General features: G+C 50.1%; 1 protein-coding gene and 1 long non-coding RNA gene across 12 annotated transcripts in view; both read left to right on the top strand.

Moving 5' to 3' along the window:
- LOC121202619 (uncharacterized) overlaps positions 1 to 1,730 on the top strand; it is a 43,875-nt gene extending 42,145 nt beyond the window's left edge. The window contains exon 3 of the long non-coding RNA XR_005898386.1: positions 1,523 to 1,730. This is a non-coding gene — a long non-coding RNA (uncharacterized LOC121202619). The remainder of the gene's footprint in view (positions 1 to 1,522) is intronic.
- A 12,817-nt stretch (positions 1,731 to 14,547) lies between these two features.
- LOC114865884 (CUB and sushi domain-containing protein 3-like) overlaps positions 14,548 to 20,326 on the top strand; it is a 215,636-nt gene continuing 209,857 nt past the window's right edge. For 5 of the 11 annotated variants that reach the window (XM_029167387.3, XM_029167386.3, XM_041072950.2 and 2 more), the window contains exons 1-2: positions 14,549 to 15,554; positions 15,871 to 16,112. In XM_029167387.3, coding sequence (XP_029023220.1) covers positions 15,875 to 16,112 — 238 coding nt within the window. In that variant the 5' untranslated portion in view covers positions 14,549 to 15,554; positions 15,871 to 15,874. Of the gene's footprint in view, positions 15,555 to 15,870; positions 16,113 to 20,326 lie in introns of all 11 variants that reach the window. The other 6 variants (XM_041072949.2, XM_029167384.3, XM_029167377.3 and 3 more) reach the window with 4 other exon arrangements.

Raw genomic sequence — 20,326 nt, 5'->3', positions numbered from 1 at the left:
CATAAACACCGAAGTGACTTGCTTCAGAATAGTGCTCTTAGTTATTATCTGGGTTTCCTGCTGGTCTTTTGCTTTTATTGGACAGTCAATAGTGAAACCTTGGGGCTTTGATTCAAACCACACATTGTGCTTTCATGTGGCCTGAGCTGAAACCTTTTATTTACTGATGTTTGCAAGAGATAAAATGAAAGTGGAAAAAAACTCAATGGACCATTAGAAAGTACGGAAGGCCAGACTGGAACGAGCGCTATAAAGATGAAGGAATGCTGCCGGTAACTGTGTAAAATGTCCTTTGACTCCTCAGTTTAACTTCTAAAGGGCTAATTTAGGCGTTTGGGGGAATTTCAGGCTATTTTTGTAATGACCTTTACTGGGTCAGGATTTCTTGCCTCTGTTTTCTGAAACCTTCCTAAATTTTTACCATCTCTTTCTCAGTCCATTTTATTCATCCATCCATCCATCCATCCAAAAATGCCAAAACTTCTTAGATTTACCCTTAAAGGCCTATTAGCACGTGTGTGCGCGTGTTTGCGTGTGTGTGTGTGTGTGTGTCTCTCGCATGCACGCCCATCTCCTTCCTCTTCTCATCCGTCACCATCTCCCTCCGCATCTTATCCACCCCCCAATAGCCTCTGGCCATGAAAAGTTTTACAGATGTGAGTTGGCAGACTGTGTGTGTGTGTGTGTGTGTGTGTGTGTGTGTGTGTGTGTGTGTGTGTGTGTGTGTGTGTGTGTGTGTGTGTGTGTGTGTGTGTGTGTGTGTGTGTGTGTGTGTGTGTGTGTGTGTGTGTGTTGGCAGACCTTGGGACCTGTCACTGTGTCAAACGAGGAGGCTGGCATCTTGCCGACCCTTTCTAACCCCCCCCCCTCTATCGCACACACCCACACACACCCACACACACACACCCATGCCAACTCACAGATAGTTAAGAAATCTCGGCACACTGTCTTAAACTGGGCACAGATCTGAGTGATGCAAACTAGTTGCTAACCCGCCTGCAGATATTGTTTTCGCCGGGAGGTGAGGCTGGCACTGAGAAGCCATTTTGCTGCCTGGCACCGGACCCGCTGGATGGCACACGTGTGCCGTACTGCTGCGATGTGCTCTAGCCTTCCTTCCGTCAGCGAGGGAAGTTGTTCGCTCCTCAGCGGTTCAGCCACAGTAGGTGTTTTTCCCGCGGATGTGAGCGTGCGATGGCCTTGGATCTTGGTCCTTTGAATCCTGTTTGCTCTGGTAAATAAAGGGCTCGTCCGCTGCTGCCTTGCTGAAAAGCACACGCTGGTCTTTAATGGCGTCGACTGTGAGCTGCTGTTGTCTGTAGGTTTGACTAGTGATGTGAGTGGTTTCAGTTGTTCGTGCCTGTACTCATAATTAGCATTTCTGATACTGTAAATAGTAATAAAGTAAATAAAATGGCATCAGGTGATTTTCTGCTTTCATTCACTGTATGTAAACATCTGTAGAATGGACCAAGCTGCCATGACCTCTGTCTCACTGATGTGATGGTTTGTTTCTGTTTAGATGAGATTTCCATGATGGCTCCAGTCCTTCACTGCAGGACACGCTCATTTCCTTAACAATAGGTGACATCTGGACAGCGGTGTCACCTTCTAGGAGGAGACGGACACTTTCCACAGGGCTAAAACATTTCAGTCATCAAGCTCCTTCCATGAGCGTTCCTCCTGCTCGCAGTCCAGCAGTTGAACCTCCCTCTTCTGTCTTATACTCATGTCTCAACACATGTTGTGTTGTGTTCTTTTTGTGTGTTTTCCTTTACGTGAACCGCATTTCTGGTCTGCTGCAGGGACTCGGTCCCCGGGGGAATGAACAGTCGAGCTGCAGCACATTTGTGCGGGTGTCTCTGGACGGTGGACGCGACGTGTGAGGACTGTGCTAAATGTACAATAACCGCCATGGACCCAGGCTGTTTCATCAAACTCCGGTTTCCATTATTTGATCAGTGACAGGTCAATACTTGCACCAGTCATTGAGATTAGTCAGTGACTCAGCCTCAGGGGTGGAACCCTGCTACAGAGAGCTTTCAAAGGGACTCCAGCTGATGTTTCGCTTACATTCGTACGAGCTGACATGTTGCGAGTTTCTCCCGTCGGAGAATAATGAAGGGATCAGGTTGCTATAGAAAAGCTGCTATTTGTGGCCTTGTGTCCTGTCAACACTCAGCACCTTATTAAGACAGAGGTCAGAACTATCGCTAAGGAACCGAAGTCAGAACAGCAGCTGGCGGTTCAGATCCACACGAGACAAGAGTCTGCAGCAGAACAAGTACAAGAGTAAATACTGAAGGGAAAGCTCCACAATGTACTGCAGTGTTTGGAGTAAAACAGAGGCGGATGAAAATAGAGACTGGGAAATATCCTCTTATCCTCATTTCCTAACTTGAATCAGTTTTCACCACCAGCTCGTTCTCGGTCTAAGAAGGACAGACGCTGGTGCCTTGTCGTGTTGTTGGCTTCTCGTGTGCAGTAGAAGCTCCTCCGTCCTCCTTGTTTAGCCACCGAGGCTGAAAGTGTACATTTAAATCTGTTTGCTGTAAGCTGAGATACAGCAGTTGTACGTTGTAGTGCCTCCTAATGCATTCGTTTAAGAGCAGGAGGCTCATTGTGTAATGTCTCACGATCAGTTGTCCTAAAAGCAGTGAGTAGAGGAACAAGTGGCTTCAGAGAGGAAGACATGGAGCCCAGATTACACAGACCGGGATCTGCTTTGGTTCCAATCAAACGCGACGGCTTTGCAAATCATCGCGAGGCTCTGACTTTGTGCTGCGTCGTGTCCTCTATCACGTCATCTCAGGCTTCGAGCTGCAAAAACAATTCAAATCCAATCTGCGGCTCTAAACTCTCAGCTTCGGCGTATGTATTGCTGGAGGTGGGCTTTGCATTGGAGGAAGTAAACAGTATTTGATAGCCCGAAAATTATAGCGTTTCCAAATAATAATGTGCTCGTCTTGTTCCCGTGTCAGCGACAGCATTTCTTCTTTTACAATGGCTTCCTGGCAATGGCTCCATAAAGCGAGAGCATGGAAATGTAAAAGTTCACAATGGTGCTTAGCCCATGCAATCAGGCTATAAAGTGGAGGCTGTGGGGCGGCTTGTGCATACAAAATATGTGAACGCGGCCAAGCTGGCGGCTGCTGCTGCTGATGCTGCAGGAGGGAGACGTGGACGAAGCCAGCGGCTGCAGGTTCTGAGGGGGGTGGGGGGTCGTTACCGGTTGTAAGGCGGAGTTTTGCTAACAACCTCGTCATCCGGCTCAGTCCAGTGTCAGATTGTGCAGCTCCGCGGGTCCCGGGCTGCTGCTGCGGCTGCGGCTGCTGCCAGCCCTGCGGCGTGCAGTGTAATAGCACAGGGAGGACGCTGGCTGCAGCAGGGTGATAGAAACGCACGCCGTAGAGCACAAGACCAGGCGCGACAGCGTCCTTAACACCATGAGCCTCTTCGCCGGACTAATCCCCTTTTGCTGCAACTCCCTTTCACTTGCTTTCATTCTTACCTTAAAGAAAAAAAAGTTTATCCCTGACTTTTTGAAGTGTTAATGAGGTTTGCACAAAAACTTTGGGGCCCCGTATCCACAGCCTCCGCTGGAATTGCTCTCAGCTGGGAGGCGCTTACGCCAAGTGTGTGTGTGTGTGTGTGTGTGTGTGTGTGTGTGTGTGTCTACAGTGAGACCCATCAAATCCAGGAATTTCATTTCAGGACGCACATGCTGCGTTCACGCCGTAATGTTTGTAGAAGAAGCTCCAGAAGCCTGGTGAGTGACCTCCACGTCCTTGAATCCTTGAAGAGTCCAGTAGGGTCGGTACTGGACAGTCAGGGCATCATGCGTTACCTGTTGTTGGGTTCTCGCCTAACGTACTGGGAATTGGCACAGAGACCAGTACTGACTGAACCGAAGCAGCGAATCGCCGGTGATCATGTTTGAGCTAATGACACTCAGGTTAACGAGAAGTACAATTAAGATGCATTTAAATGCCTGGTAGCATCAAAAGAGAAAAACGGCTCCGACTGTTGATGCGAAGGTGGTGCTGTTTTTGCTGAGTCACGTCTTCAGCTCAGGAACGAAGGCAGTAGCTGTTGCGCAGGAATGAAAAAACCCAGTAACGTTTAGACATTAAACGCATCATAGTGTATGTTAAGCAGGATATTTTTAGTTGAGATGATGAAGGGAATGTTTTAAAGATGAGGTAAGGCTCCTAGGGAGGAACATCACTCGATTCTCAATGTTGTTGTGAAAACATTTTATTCGTTTTTCACATTCACCTGAGAACATTTTTTATATTGTCACCTCTGGCAAAAGCGTAATTAAAGGTTTTAGGCTGGAGGCAGAGAAAGATGTGGGTCCACAGTGAACCTGAAGCATGGGAGGAGACAATCCTTCAGTCACACTTAACCAAAACCACGGTTTGTCTCAACATCTTAAGCAAAGTGCTTGACAAAAATATCCGGCCTCTCAAGTCAGTGCTCCAGTCATTTAGAAGCCACTTCTGCATTAATTACACCTTTTGAGTTGTGTTGGTACGAATCCCCTCAAGCTCCAGGTCTCATTCATGGCACTGGAGCTGAAGTGTCTGTGAACTGACATCTCTGTCTGTTCAGAGGTGCTCTGTAGGGCTCAACTTGGGCTTTAGACATTCACAGACGTGTCCTGAAGCCTCCGCTCTCGTCTCGGGGTCACTGCTCCTCGTGTGTGTGTGTGTGTGTGTGTGTGTGTGTGTGTGTGTGTGTGTGTGTGTGTGTGTGTGTGTGTGTGTGTGTGTGTGTGTGTGTGTGTGTGTGTGTGTGTGTGTGTGTGTGTGTGTGTGTGTGTGTGTGTGTGTGTGTGTGTGTGTGTGTGTGTGGTCACTGAGCTCCTGGGAAAGGTCTAAGCTGTAGAAACGGTTTGAGCTCATGCCCTGAGTCCAGCTCTGCCACAGCATCGCGGGTCCAGAGAGCAGCTGTTGGACGTTATTACTAGTTTTTGTCCTTAATAAAATGATCTTACTCAACATTAAAGGTGATACAGTAACACCTAATAACACATTGTTTATGTTAAGCTACACTTTCTAGTCTCATATGAAATAAAATTGCTATATTATTATTTGATGAGCGCTGAAGAAAGTCCACTACAGTAATGACACATACGCACGCTACCCACAATGCCTTGGGCCAAGGCAGCTTCATTTTTAAACAAAATTACCTGCTCCCGAGCTCAGGTCGGCCATATAATAACTCACCTTCTTCAGCTTTGGGGGGTTGAATCTCCGACCTTTGCTGCTTCACATCCGTGTTGCATTTCTGTCTCACATGAAGAGAAAAGCTCTGAGCGTCACTGAGAACTGAGCCCGTTAAACTGGAAATGAATGTCGGAGGAAATTCTGTTTCAACAATTCAACCCTCTGATATTAAAAACTGTAAAGTTAGCTTGCTAGTACATTATTACTAATAATGTAGTGCTTTATATAACTTACAGCAGTTATAACTTGCATTGATTGACAGATCCCCAGGAACACACACACACACACACACACACACACACACACACACACACACACACACACACACACACACACAAACTTTTTGGACTCACACATTCTTTAGCTTGACACAGTAGCTGATATGCACAGTCACATTCAGACACTTTTCACGAGAACAAGTAGAGGACATGCAGCCTGGAGCAATGAATTCCAAAAGCTCTGTACCCTAAGGAAACACACACACACACACTCACTCACTCAAACCATCACACTAACGCTTGCATATGGCTGCAAACGACACAATGTTTTATTCAGAACAATACAGGTGTCTAAAGAAAATGCTAATGAGGAACTTTAGGTCTCTACATCCTGCGTACGCGGAGATGGACTGATGTTGCTGCATGTGAACTTGTAAGTGTTGGGGTTTTCGCGCGTGAGCCTCCGCTTTGCATTATTCAAATCCGCCACAAACTGCCATAAGCAGGTTTGTCAGCGGGGCCAAATACGAATGCACGCCGCTGCTTTAAAGGGGCTTTGTTGGTAGACGACGCTGGGACATCTTTCTCTATTAAGGGGAGGTATTATTTTTTATTATCCCGTCCAGCGAGTTAATTCTCTACCTCTGAGACCAGCGAGGCCTGATTAGTATCGACCATTCAGAAAGACACAGATGGGACAGGAAGCCATTTTTACTTTAAAGTTAGGTTCTACACTCTTCTTCATGAGGTCCGGTCCCAGCTGTCACACGGGCCTGTGGGAGGAAACCCATGCACATGCTCCACACAGCGCGGCAGCCACAGTGAGGCTCCGCCGCTAAACGCCGCCATCCCGCTGCCCTGTAGCCACATCTCTGTATGAATAATTAATTCAAAGCATACAACCAAGAGAATAAGATAATATTTAAATGTGATGTTGCAGCGCTGCTGGGCACGCTGTCTCTCAGCCACGTGCGCATGCAGAGTTAATATTCGGAGCCAAGCTGACATTGTTCCTCATTGTCAGGTTGCGGCGCAGTGTTTTTATTCCAATTTGCTCGTCCCACTAGACGGCCGTCAGCGCCGCCTCCAGCTGTGCGCCTTTGATTTGAATGAGGTATGCTAATAATGCCACGAGGCCAATGCAGGCAGAGCCCAACGTATACTTCCATGTCGGTGTCATGGGCGACGCACGGTCTCAGGTTCGCGATCAGCAGACGTCAGCGGATGAACGGGTCCTGAAAACACCCGACGGGAGATTATTGCCCAAAATGTTCGCCGCGCAGATCGCGCCATCTCCCGCTGAAGGATTAAAAACAACTGGGCCGTGCGCTGATCTTCGCTATATATTCACCAGCCTTGGGGTTTCTGGTTTTGACCACTGCAGCGCGAGGGTTGGACGCAAATTCATGAAGTCATCTGTCTGCCTGAGCAGAAACGCTTCCATTTGAACGAAGGTTCCAGGCTGGAGCTTTGGTTCCATCACCGGTGTGTCGGTGCCCTAAAACAACGCATTCAAACTGGCCGTAGAGTGAAGAAAGGGCTGCAGCGACGCAGACGTGTGCAGGAACTCGAGTGAATATTGGATTGTCCTTTCTGCAGCAAATCTTAGCATGTGGGTGTGTTAAACCTGCTGACACCACGTCACTGTAGCTCACGAGTTAATGACGTAGTTATGATGGGGCGTGTAGCGCGTTAATGAGCCTTCTCTTCAACACGCCTGTTCCTGGATCCTGTGAAATTGCAGCCTTTAACTTCAACCCATTACGGCTCATGGTGTGTCTGACGCTGATGCTGGGTGTCGGTGTCCTTCTGGTCCGTCAGGACACTGCAGATATTAAACCTCCTGTAATGTCAGAAACGGGTCCAGTCCCAGAGTGTGGGATGTGGAGCTGCTGGGAGCTGAAGTCGGCCTCTGTGACAGTGAAGTCACTTATCATGAGTGCGGCACAATCACAACGCTGCCAGGTTATTAATAAATACGCATTCATTTGTCCGGCACCCGAGAGCGAGGGTCCAGTCTCTTGTACAGTGGACCACGGGTTCCAAATAACCTGCTTCCCAGAACCAGGAGCTGTTCTGATCGGCGCATTCAGTAAGAGCAGGACTTAACCCCCCCCCCCCCCCCCCCCCCTCCTCAGGCCGGTGCTTTAAAAGCTGTCCTGCTAAGCAATTGAGCCCTGGGACCATTTTAAATTATTCAGTATTTTTTTTCCCCATGTTGCATCAACCACCCAGATCGAATAGTGTTTAACTTCTGTACTTGTACAGAGTTTCCCAGTCGAGTTTTCCTGGTGGTTTTCAGACGTCCACACACAGTACAGGTGTGATGCTTTAGCAGCGTTGCCTTTACACATACCACCGTTTGGCTAATTATGTGAGCCTCAGTCGCCGCTAAAGGTCGGCCAGAAGCAGGGTCCAGTAATTACGCGCGCTAAGATGACATCGAAGCTAATGTATTTTATTAAAAACACCAGGTTCTGCAGGACGGCGCCTTGGTTTTTTTCTATACAGTGGATCCGTGTGGCATTTCACGCTAGAGGAAGTGCGAGGGAGCCGCTGCCTTAATGAACCAAGAGCCTTTCACAGTCCGAGCGCTGCCTTTAATTAACAGTGGGCACAAGACGGGTGCAGTTTCATTAGAAGCTGCTGTATCTGTTGTGCTGCGTAGCATCTCGCAGGTGCTGTATGTTGAGGCCAGCGGCAGAGCATCACATCCCATCACTTTGTGCCATCACAGCATCCTCACACTGATGTCGGATAAATCCACAGCCTTCAGTGTATGAGACGCGGGAGGAGGAAGCAGCGGCTCGTTTTTTTGGCTTCAAATCTGGGACTAATTGACTTCTTCCCGCACATATGTCTCCGCACCTCGGTACAAGCAGTTTTATTAAATCATTCTGTGTAAAATCCATTATCTGTCATCGTGTGGCTGTGTCTGAGAAGATAAAAGGTAAAACATTAACTGCGGCAGGAACATCTGACCTTTCTTTTTCTCCTCAATCTGCTGGTCCATCCCTCACACGCTTGTCTTTCTCTCATCCGTTTCCTCTCTCTGCAGAGACGGAGGTCCAAATGTGCCGGGTTGCAGAAATCCCCCTCTCGAATCTATTCCAAGTTGACAGGTGACGGCTGAAATGAAAGAGAAACTAATTTCACAGGTTATCTGTTTATTTGCTAATGATCGTCGCTTCGTTTTCAACAGATCTAGAAGAAAAAATCCTACAGTAATTCGGTAGTGATGAATCAATAATGTTGTTTTACAAAATATGGCTTTGATTAAGGGCTTTAAATTTGAGGGGGGAAACGAGCTGAATGTAATCACACAATGTCTTTTTCTCTCTGCTTAACTGTGCATCTCAAACTTAGCAGCTGCGGTTGCTAAGCTGCGCTTTCTTCTGGTTGCACCGGGGACATTTATAATTAGTAAAGGCCAATTCAAAGTATCTGCACACTAACATGAGTGTGTGTGTGTAACCTCTGTCACAGATACCACAGCGGACACACTCCCAGACAACCTCGTTACTGGGTGAGGATTACTGTATTTACGGGTGCGTTCACAGTAGTGAGTGTGGTCTCCACTGTAGGTGTCAACGCCTGCTGTTGCCTGAAGGCTTGTGTTGTGTTTCTCCGCCCCTCAGGATTTCTAAATTGAACTATTCTGCATTATACTGTAGCATGAAAGCCATCCGTTTATAAAGGTCAATCGTTAACGTACATCCTGTGCTTCAAGGCGGCCGCTTATTCTCCGTCTATAACGGAGCCCTTTTTATTATTTAGGTTTTCTTAACACAGCTGCCAGATATTCAGCTTCTTCCTCGAGGACCATTTGACATAATTCACGGTTGTTGATAGATACTTAGTGGCTTCTCTGTGATCCGGCGCGTGACCTTTGAGTAATTGGATGCTATCACCAGCCACCAGGTCACCCTGTCCGTGGTCATAAGAACTCGTTATGCTGGACCCCACCGGCCCCACTGATATCTCCTTTTGAACTGAAGGAAGAACTGACATATTCACAGTGCTTCCGTGTCCCCTGCGTCCCCCGGTGTCCTATTTATTGCACTCTCCATTTTATTAATGCTGCTTTTCCCCAGTTTATAAACCCTGAACCTAAGATCTGGCTGTCGCTCTCAGGAAGGTACTTTTAGTGCTGGCTTCCATAACAGAGCTCAGAATCTTGACTTTGAGAAATTTTCAGGTATTTGTGAAGACTGTAGCCGCCTGAAGGCTGCTTAACCTTGTTCTCAAGAGTGTCCTCAGGAAAAGCTACAGGTTTTGTGTCTGTGCAGAGTTGTAAAAAATCGCATTTCGAGGTTGGAGACGCTCTTTGTCTCTCGTGGCAAGTCTTAAAGCGCATTCTTGTGTAATTAAATGGAAAGGCTTTGATTGAGTTTCATTATTTGCATTTCTCTCGGTTCTCTGTCAATACGATCCCTCAATGTGTGCTGTTGTTTCATCATTAGATCAATTATGTGTCTTTTTTTTGTAGCATTACAATCATTTCCTTTAACACTGACTTTTTGTATCTCAGATGATTTCTCGTCGCTCCATTTCTGTCTGTCACAGTCTTGACCACTCCACCACTCTGACATTTCCATCTGTTCTGCCTCCCTGTTGAAACCGGTCTCACGGGTCCCTGACAGACACGCTACCGGAGCTCTTGGTGGAGAACAATACAGTGCATACAGTACTGTTCCCACGTGCGAGGTGCAATGGGATCTTTGCAGATCCTGATCCAGTGACCCAAACCTGCTGAAGGAGCCTCATTCAGTATTTAATAGAGGACAGTGAACACGGTCCAGTCCGGTTTTAAACCTCAGATGTGCTGCGTGTCGACCTTAGCCTCCTGCAGAAGAGAACCAGCCGTGTAGAAGTCCCAAAGGGTTGGTATGCATGTCCCTGGAGCAGGTCCCTGACCATTATCTCAAGCCTAAAGCCGATAAGTAGAATGAAAGCCTTTCTGTTGGAGTCATCTCTCCTCTCTCACTAGCAGCAGTGGCCTGTCCGGATCTGCATCCCTCCCACTGTTCCTGCCAAGCGGCTCCTTCAGCTCTTGTGCATCTGGAGGCAGGGGGGCAGTTAAAGGTCGCCAGTGATTAGCCAGAAAACAGAGGGACGTACAGGTGCCCGCAGAGGAACGCAGCGGTGGGGTTTCCTGCATGACAAGAGGGAGCAAATGTGATACAAGGCGCCCGCGATAAAGCCCCTGATTCCCCTACATGTATGACAGCTCGCCCACCCTCACCTGGAGCGTGTGGAAATCTGTCACGGAGACGGAGAGCAACTCGGACGAGCACCGAAGCATCTCCAGTGGTGGAGAAGCCGCCGGGCATAAGCCATGCAGAACTAAAGGCCGGGCTTGTTGAGGAGCACGAAGGCCTGGCACGGACTGGAGCGGACCCCACCCCGGGGTTCTGACCCCCTGAGGAGCGCCCGGACCGGGAGACTGGCAGCGGCTGGTCTGGAGGACAAGCACAGCTGGAGCTGTGGTGCAGCGGGGAACTCTCAGGTTGGAGCTGATGGGATGGAGAACTGCTGATCGCAAACGCATTCCATATGATGTGTAAGTTCCATTTACAATCATTTCCCCTCTGGCCTCCTTGGCGAGTACATGGTCAAGAATATTATAGCAAGTTATGACCAGGGCGATGCTAAAATAATGATGCTTTCATTAGCACAGCAGGTGACTGGAGTGATGGTAGGGACCAAAAATGAGCTAAAACAAGGACACGGTATCAGGTGAATAGTAAACACTCCTACATTTAAAGCCCTCACTACGTTTTTCCCCTAGACTTGTTTGAGGCTTCCCGTGTTTTGGTTGTGACACAGACAACCTGGCGCTCGCCCATTTCCCTCCCTCCCCTTTGATGATTTTCTAAGTGTGACCTCATTGTTCACTTCATTAAACTGACAGCCATGAATTCCACCCCCTCTTTACCAACACCCACACTCAATCCACACGCTCACACACAGACACCAACAAACACTACTTATTTATCAGGGGTGTGTGTGTGTGTGTGTGTGTGTGTGTGTGTGTGTGTGTGTGTGTGTGTGTGTCTGGTTCTGACAGAGGAAAGAGGTAGTGAAGAGAGGGAATGAGATGTAGATAAATAACCATTTTAGAAGATTCCTCTTTTCCTGCAGGCGGTGAAAAAAAAACTAAAGTAGCGAGAGAGAGGAGGGTGAAATAGAACAAGGGAGACAGAATATCAAAGGAGGCAGAACAATACTTAGATTCAGTCCATCTCACTCAAAATGGTTGCCCACCACAGTCCATCACCGCTTTATTAGAGATTACACACAAGACATGTAAGACACACACACACACACACACACACACACGGTGCAATGGGGTGCAGTAGATTGCATCCAAATCACCACCACTGAATGAAATGGGAACTGGTGGCTGGGGGCCACATCTGCCAGACCCCACATCAATATTTGGCTTCTTTGTGCAGTAGGACCCTCAGTGTTTCCTCCAGACTGCTTCAAACTGCTTAATACCTCAAACGTCATGTGCTTTGTGTCACGGATGGTGAATCAGTCTTTTCCTGCCAAATAAAATGGCATTTCAGCACAAAGCAACGGCTTTAAATGAGCGTCAGGGATGCCGCCGAATTGTGAGTCTCTACTTTAATGTAGTTCATAATCAGCACTATCACTGTTTTGATTCTTATTAAATCCTCATGCCTTTTAACTATTTCAGCCTTTTAGAACCAGATGTTGCAGCTGATTATCAACTCTGTTGTGGTCTGTAGATGGATGCGGCTGTTTCCAGCAGCCTCCTTCCCGCCCTCCAGCACCGCGGCCTCTGATTGGATCCTCGTCAGTCAATTAGCTCATTAGTGGGCGTCCCATTGAGGGACCACTCTCCACCGGCAAATACTAAATACAGGCGTCTCCGTGGGTGATCCTAATGGAGGCTGCTGCTCTGCAGTGGCTTCGCAGGCCGTGACCGCTCCGTGCCGGTCCCAGAAGGACTCCAGTCAAACAGTCACAGTACATCTGGCTGGGTCTCATCGGCACCCTGCTGTGAGGACACTGGTGTCCTGCTGTCGTCAAGCGTGGCTGCTCCATTTCAGAAACGCTGGAATGCTGCTGCTGATTGTGTGCTGCTTCTCGGACAGTGACATTTGAGCATTCAGTAGATTTAAACGGCACGAGGCACCTGTGTGTGGACCACAGTGGACCCGTCTGTGGGGGAGCTAGTCGCCTTTTATTCTTTGCAGGATGTTTGAAAAAGTTCTGCAACCTAACAATTCCAAGAGTTTGGCTGAATGTGCGAGTCGGCGCATTCCGCCAATGTCACGGCGCGGAGGCAGTAGGACGGCGTCGCTCCTCCTCCGCACGGCGATAATGAATCCCTGCATGCGCCGCCGGCCGCTCTGGGAGCATCCACAGACACGACAGGCACAATGCAGAGCGTGATCAGCGCAAATGGGCTGTGAGGCGATTTGCCGCGTTCCATTGTGGCACCCGCAATTACAACAATAAGGATCATATATAGAGAGGAGACGCCCGCGGATTGATTTAGGTGCTCGTCAGCGGGCGGCCGGATGATGCGCGGCGACGGGCCCCGTCGCCGCGCATCATCGGCAGCGCGCTGACGGTTTGGGCCGAACCCACGGGACGCGAGTGGACGCAAACGGGCCGCGTTCTGGAAACGCAGCCGTCATACGTGGGGTGCGATTTCAAGGTTAGCAGGTCCACTACTGTCAACGGCGTTGCTGCTTGAAATGCACGCGCGGCCCCGGGATCAAGCGGAATCTACAGCGGAGCGACTAGAGCATGCGACGCGGACCCTAGGATCCCGGGTTTGTGCTGGAATTCATCACAGCCGCCTGCTCCTGCGTCTGCTCCTTGGGTTGACTGCGTGCGCGGAACCATTGAGAACTGCATTACTCATGCATCTCCCTCGCTTTTCCCTCATACATTTCCATTTCCTTTCGCAGGCACTCCTCCCACACCCTTCCACTCGTCCTCCCTTCACTTTCTATCTATTCTAGAGCCCCAATGTTTCACTCGCATCTCTCCTCTTTCCACTCGTGCCTGAATTCTTCTTCCTCCTCTCTGTCTCTTATCTATATATTTTTCCTTGCATAGCTCCCATCCTGCTCTCTCACTCCCCTCGCTCGTCCTTTTGCTTCCCCTCTCTCTCTCTCTCTCTCTCTCTCAGGACATGAACCTCACACGCGGCTTATTGATTTCTGAAAGCAACCCGCAGACATGCAGCCTACCTACAGTAGTGGCCCATAAATATGCACACAGGAGGATCTGAGACGCGCTCGCAGCTCCAGACGGCGTGTACGGCGCTCGCGCTCGCTCGCTCGCTCCCAACGACGGCCGCCGTGCGCGGAATATTTAGGCGATGCCAGGATGATTAACAATTTGTGTTGTGATGGGGACAGAAAGAGGCAGAGGCGGCGTGCCTGTAGATGGCAGAAGAGGGCTTCATGGGAGCGTGTGGAAGTGGATCTGTCTCCCTGTGCCACACACACACACACACACACACACACACACACACACACGAGCAGACGCACCCTCACACATTCACTCATTAACCCTCACACGTTTATATAGTTACACCTCTGAGGATGCTCCTGTGACTTTCAGAAAATCCCTAAACTGATTGTAGACAAACACATCTCCATGACACACACACACACACACACACACACTCATGACTGGAGCTGAGGAAGTTTTCACAGCCAAAATGAACGTGAAGCTTTTTAGCTGCTAAAATGTTATCGCGTGGCAGTAAACTGTTGCTGGTATTTGATGATGCATTTAGACCTCCCGCCTGCGAGATGTATTGTAAGAGCGAACGTACACAAGCATTGACAACGAAATCAATTAGGCGCCAGGACAAACGGTGTCGCGGCGGCGGATCGATGGATACGCTGAAGTGTACGTGTCCGTCATTCGCCGCTAAATTCTCAACTCTTACTTATATTGATTTCGATTTAGAAGGCGAGTAGGGCGATGCCCGCTGACCCGCTGTTATCGCCAACGGGCCCACGTGATCAGTCACGCATCGGCTCGCGACGTGATGCCGGGACGTAGAAACCGGATTTCCTTGAGGTCAGACTTTGAGTCCAACGATGCGGATGAGGTTCGTGGTTAAATCCCAATGCTGGGAAAGAGGCGGCTGGATTCAGACAGACTCTCAAAAATATATCTTGGTTATAGGTTTTTTTCAGCTCTTATCTGTTTTTGATCAAATTTGGGGTGAGTCAAAGTTGGGACAATCGCCCATCGGGTCCCGTGGAAGCCTCTACATTTGATCATCTCTGCTGCCACAGCGAAGGTTACACGGAGCACCGGCGGCCGCGGGACAAACCCGCACAGGCGGCTGCGTCCTCGCCGGAGAAGCCCGTTTTTTGGGGGCCGTCGTTCCCGAATGGGAGCACGTGAATGGAAGCGGGAGCTTACGAGGAGCACTTGAAGGCAGCATCTCCGTACCGGCGGGCAGCGGGAGAGACGTAGCAGCCGCTTCAGCGGGAGGAGAGGATGATACGCATCTGCTCGGGTTTCTGACAACAACGGGGATTTGTTTTTTTTTTCATCCCCGCACGTTACTTTTGTCTCGTTGGACTTTTCTAGAGAACACGCGCGGGGTTCCGTGGACGTACCGAGCAGGCTCCGGTTTGGCTCGTCGGTAAGGGACTTAAAACGGAAAGACCGGTAGCGCTGCTTATGTGGGAGGAAGTCCGATTGATGAGAGGATGGTGATGAGCGTGTGATGATTTTATTCTGCTTTCAGGGGGGGGAGGATGCGGCGCTCTCCCCGTCGCTGTTAGTGAGAGGAAGAGGAGGAGGAGGAGAAGGTTTGACACACGCATGAGTCGCGAGGAGACGGAGCCAGAGAAGGAGCCCAGAGCAGATAACCGTGAGATAGCGGGGGACAAACACAGGGACCCGGTGCCGGCTCCGCTTCCGTAAAGAGGAGACACTGTAGAAAAACGGCATCGACGAGGAGGGACGCATGCGGGAAAAGGGGGAGATGTCAGAATGAAGCGGGGACGCAGCCTGGAGGAAGTGTGGATGTAAAGCGCTGCCTCCCCCTCTGTCACTCTTTTGCGAGGGAACGGGACGGAATAGAGAGGTATTGACGAAGCGTCGATAAACACCCGGCGGAGAGTGGATTTAAAGACAGCGCGACAACCTGTGTGCCGTCCCTTCCTCCCCCCTCCTCCCCCTCTGCCTCTCAGCTTTTCTATCTGTGGATGTTGAATGAATTTGTTATTTTTCTCGGATATGACGGATATATATAGTCTGTATTAAAAGGAGGAGGCAAAGAAAAACGCACTCATCTCCCCCTTTTCTCTCTCTCTCTCCCTCCCCCCCCCTCTCTCTCTCTCTCTCTCTCTCTCTCACACACACTCCCCCCCTCTATCTCTCCCCGTTTTCTGGATGTGAAGCAGCATGCGGCCCGGTGAGAGCGTAGAGGGCTCGCGCTCGGCTCGCGGAGGATGCGTTGACGCAAATATTGTTACCGATAGCGGCACGGAACGCTGTCTCGCGCACCCCTCGGCGAAGGGGGGGACGACGACGAAGAGGAGGATGAGAGGGACGAGCGGGAGGATGGCGGACGGAGGGATGACGGCGATGCGCTGTTTTCTGTGGACTCTCGTTCTCTGCTCGCTCTCCTCGCGCGCGCAAGGTAAGGGTGAGGGTTGTTGGGGGAGTTTTTTGGGGGGAGGGAGGGGTTGCGACACGCACGCACGCACACACACACACACACAGACGCCCCTCACTTAACGCACGCGTCACAGCCACAGTTTTGGGTGAGACGGAGTTTTGTTTGTTTATTTATATATTTACTCATTCTCCACTGCAGTCACAGCAAAGGTGCTGCTGCTGCTGCGTGTGCGCGCGAGAATGTCTGCGAGGTGTCTGTGCGTGCGTGCGTGTGGGCGTGCGCGCGTGCCTGGATGCTTGGCGTGTTGCGGGAGAAACCGAAATCCTGTGCGGCCAGGATGAAGGGAAAGTGGGAGAAAAGGGGGACGGAGCCGGCAACAGCCTCTTCCCCTCTTTCTTCATTTTCTGCTTGCTTCACTTTCTCTCTCTCTCTCTCCCCCTCCCCCCCTCCTCTCCTCATCCTCCTCTTCAATACTGCCATTGAGCTGGTAGCCAATAAATATTCTTGCGGTAGCTCTTGGGCTGTGGCAGTGAACGTGAGCTGCTTATACCAAAGTGTGTGTGTGTGTGTGTGTGTGTGTGTGTGTGTGTGTGTGTGTGAGAGTTGTTTATAGCGATGGCCTGGTCCTTACGCAGCATTTTATTGCCAGATTTCTGCCCTCGTGCCATTTTATTCATTTTTCTCTTACTGTATGCGAGTGGCACGGCATTATATAACGCCAGTGTCTCTCTCACTCTTGCTGTCGTTGCCCCTCTTCTTCTTCTCCTCCTCCCTGTCGCTCCCCGTCCACTTTTGCCACTTCTGAGGGAGAGAAAATGTTAAAATATTCACCATATAGCACAGGCTGCTCGTGCTTTCTTTGTCTGTCTGTCTTGGTCTTTCTCTGCTTTCCATTTTTAGTTTCTCCCTCTGATCTGTGTGAACACACACACACACACACACACACACACACACACAAACACACACCGATGCATAGATTGCAAACACACCCGTTTCATCATCCGCAGCTCCCGCAATGTGGAAACCTGACCGTTGGTGGCTGCGTCTTGATTGATATGGAGGAAAGGGGGAGGGAGGGGGATCTGTCACAACAGGTCCAGAACAAGTTTCGGGACCCGGGACCGCGTTTCCAACGGAACAGACGCCTCGGCGTGTGAGGTGTTGCTCAGCGCCGGCAGCCAAGGCGAGCTTCAGACGGGCAGCGTTCAGGAAACCTCTGAAAGGCAGCAGCTCGGAGCCCATCGAGGACCATTTGTCATTATTGTAAAGGCTGCATGATGCTCCCGCGTGGAGGCTGACGGAGCAGAATTGCTATGGATTTCTGCAGTGATTAAACAAATCGACATCGGGAGAGTCTAGACACTTGGCTCTGCAGCATCGCAGAATGCAGGGTTGTAGTTTTACTCCCAAAACCTTTTCTTCTTCTGCTGCTTCTTTATGGTTCCTTTAGGAGTGATTTGTAGGCTGTCGACTGGCTGGAGACAAGAATGGGGGGGGGGGGGGGGGTCCTCAGGCGTTAAAGGTCTCATGGTCATTCGTTGGGGTTCGGGTTCTGGCGGGAATCTCCTCACGACCGCCTCACCTGCGAGACCTCATTTGTCACATAGTCCTGATGTAAAATGGCTTCAGATGAATGGAAACGTCCCGTAAGTTTCCTTCAAATTATGACCACGCGACCCTTGGAAAGGTTCCGAGCTGATCGGAGAAGGTCAGAGCGCGTGAGTCATGGTGACGTCAGAGGGCGGCTGGGCACCTGCCCGTGTGAGCGGGGGAGCGCTGATCTGGAGTCAGCCTGTCGCGGTTCACCTGGACGCTGATAGTTCGCGTTCCTCCCCTCGCGTGATGAAGCCACGTTGTGGGGGCGTCCTCGCGTCCGACGGGTAATTATTAAAGTGTCCGTTTCTCCCGCGCTCGTCAACCTTTTTCTGAGGTGCAATTCACAAGTCGCGACTAAGTTCCGCGGCGGCTCCTCGGCCCCTGATCCGCCTCCGCTTCACGCGTCCTCCTGTCTCCCTTCCCGCCGTTCCGCTCAGCTTAACACCCCCCCCCCCCCCCCGCTCCCTCTCTTCCTCTGTCGTCTGTCAGATTTGTCCTCCTGTGGCTCCGGGGGCTTAATTTACTCACCGAACGCGCCAAATCGCACACGTGCGTGCGCAGCGCGGGATGAAGACGCTCACGTTTCCTCACCGAGCCCCGGGAGCCTGAACGCATCGCGGGCTAGCGCCAGCCCGTCTCCCGCTCCGGTGCTGACTAATGACTTCACGTCGTCCACCCGTACGGCCCCGCTAATCACCTCCACCTATTAGTCCCTTTATGTCTGTTAATGTCATTAGCGGCGCGAGGCGCTCGTGAGCTCGGAGGCGTCGTGTCGCCCCCTCTTCCTGTCGCGCGCGCGCGCGCGCGCGGATCCATTTGGACCCGTAATGCGCCGAGGCGGACGAGCTCTGCGCTGAACATTAGCTTCCAACGCGCGTTTAATCCCCAGGCTCACGGCGGGTTTCTCGGGGAGGGAGACGTGTCTGTCGCCTCTTGATCATATAAATACCGCCGACTTAATGGGAGAGAGAGGCGGGGCGAGCGAGAGGGATGCGGGGAGGCAGGTGCTCGTGGAGCCGCATCCGCGTCTGGGGTCGATGTTACCGGTCTCATCCTCTCTCTCCAACTTACTTTGAAGTTTTCTTGTGTGTTTATGCATAAACAGACTCATGCTATTCATTCCAGTGCCCTTCACTCCCTCTTGACTTTCCTTCACCTAATCCTCTCCTCATCTACAGCCCCTATACAGGGAATCTGTAATCACTTGTTTTATTTCCTTTTTCACCCCATCATAACCTCGCCTCCGTTACTTCGCACTCAACATTTAATTACAACGCGGGAAGTAGACTTGGAGGCACGAGAGGGTCCGACGGATGACATGTAACTCAGCTTAGACGGAGCTCGTCACTGCTTTAAACCACCAGCCACACGTACAGGTACTGTAATAATAATAATAATAATAATAATAATAATAATTTTCGTGCACGCGTGTGCGTTATCCTTGGCAAAATGTTTGCCGCCGACCCGAGGAGCCCACAGAGAGTGTTTGCGCCGCCTCGTATATTTGAATAAGTCCGAAGGCGTCGGTGTTAGGAGGTATTTTCACTTTCAGATGCCCTTTTCTGTTTAATTTGTACTCTGCGTGCTCCCGTTCCTCACCTTTTCATTACCTTGAAAAATCGCGCCCTCAGTAGCTGCACTGGGAAACTCCCCTGTTGGAAAGCGAGCCGATACGTGTTTCGGCGTGTATATTAATGTTCTTAATATTTCCCTGCCCCAGTCGCCCCCTATTCATCAATTCCTCATTCCTCCGGCTCGCTCCCACCAACAGCCCTTCGTGCTGGATTTGTATTCACAACATTTCTCTCATTTCACATGTGTCTGCTTCCCCCTCTCTGCTCATTTCTTTCCCTCTTTTGGATCCTCCATTAGTCTTGCCTGTCCTCTTGGCCTCTCCTCTCCTCACTGCAGCCCCCATCCTTAGTGAATTTGTTATAAGTGTCAATTGCAATAGATGGTTACTCACGGGGCACGGCTCTGTTAATCTCTCATGCGTGTTTCCTCTCCGCCAACAACGGGGAACACGTTTAATTCATGCACACAGATTGCCACCCAAATGGTGTGCTTTTAAATTGCCAGCGAGCCAAATCTGCTGGTGTGTATTTCAGATTTCTATTTGCTCCCCGAGACTGCTCGACTGTCGGCGTGCACATATTGAGCAGTCCCTGTTATCAACAGGCTGTTAAACTGAAAGAAGTGATAATTTTACCATGCAAATAACACTACAGAGAGAGACTGCGCTCCATTTAGCCGTTCCAGCTGTTCCAGGACCCTGTGGATCCATCCGGCTTTTATATAAAATTGCTCTATTCCTCTAAGGCCTAGTGTAAATGTACATTTAGAGAATGGTGTCATGAGTATCATAAATATAAACATACTTCATAGTAATTGAATACACAGACGTGGTGGCTTCCTGCAGGAGTCATCAGCAAAGAATGATCCGCAAACTAAACGTTAGACAAACAGTGTACCTACAGTTTTCCTACAAGATGAAACCCTTAAATCCACACACACGCACACACACACACCCTTACACAAGTCACACACACTGGTTAAACTGCTGAAGCCCTTCAAATATGAAACAAGCTCCAGATTAAAGGCTCATCAGGTTGTGAAGATCAACTGTGTTATTCAGTTTC

The sequence above is a fragment of the Betta splendens genome, chromosome 11 (assembly GCF_900634795.4).
Source record: "Betta splendens chromosome 11, fBetSpl5.4, whole genome shotgun sequence".
NCBI lineage: Eukaryota > Metazoa > Chordata > Actinopteri > Anabantiformes > Osphronemidae > Betta > Betta splendens.
The sequence above is the reverse complement of the archived record's forward strand: the minus strand, read 5'-3'. Positions and strand labels throughout refer to the sequence as shown.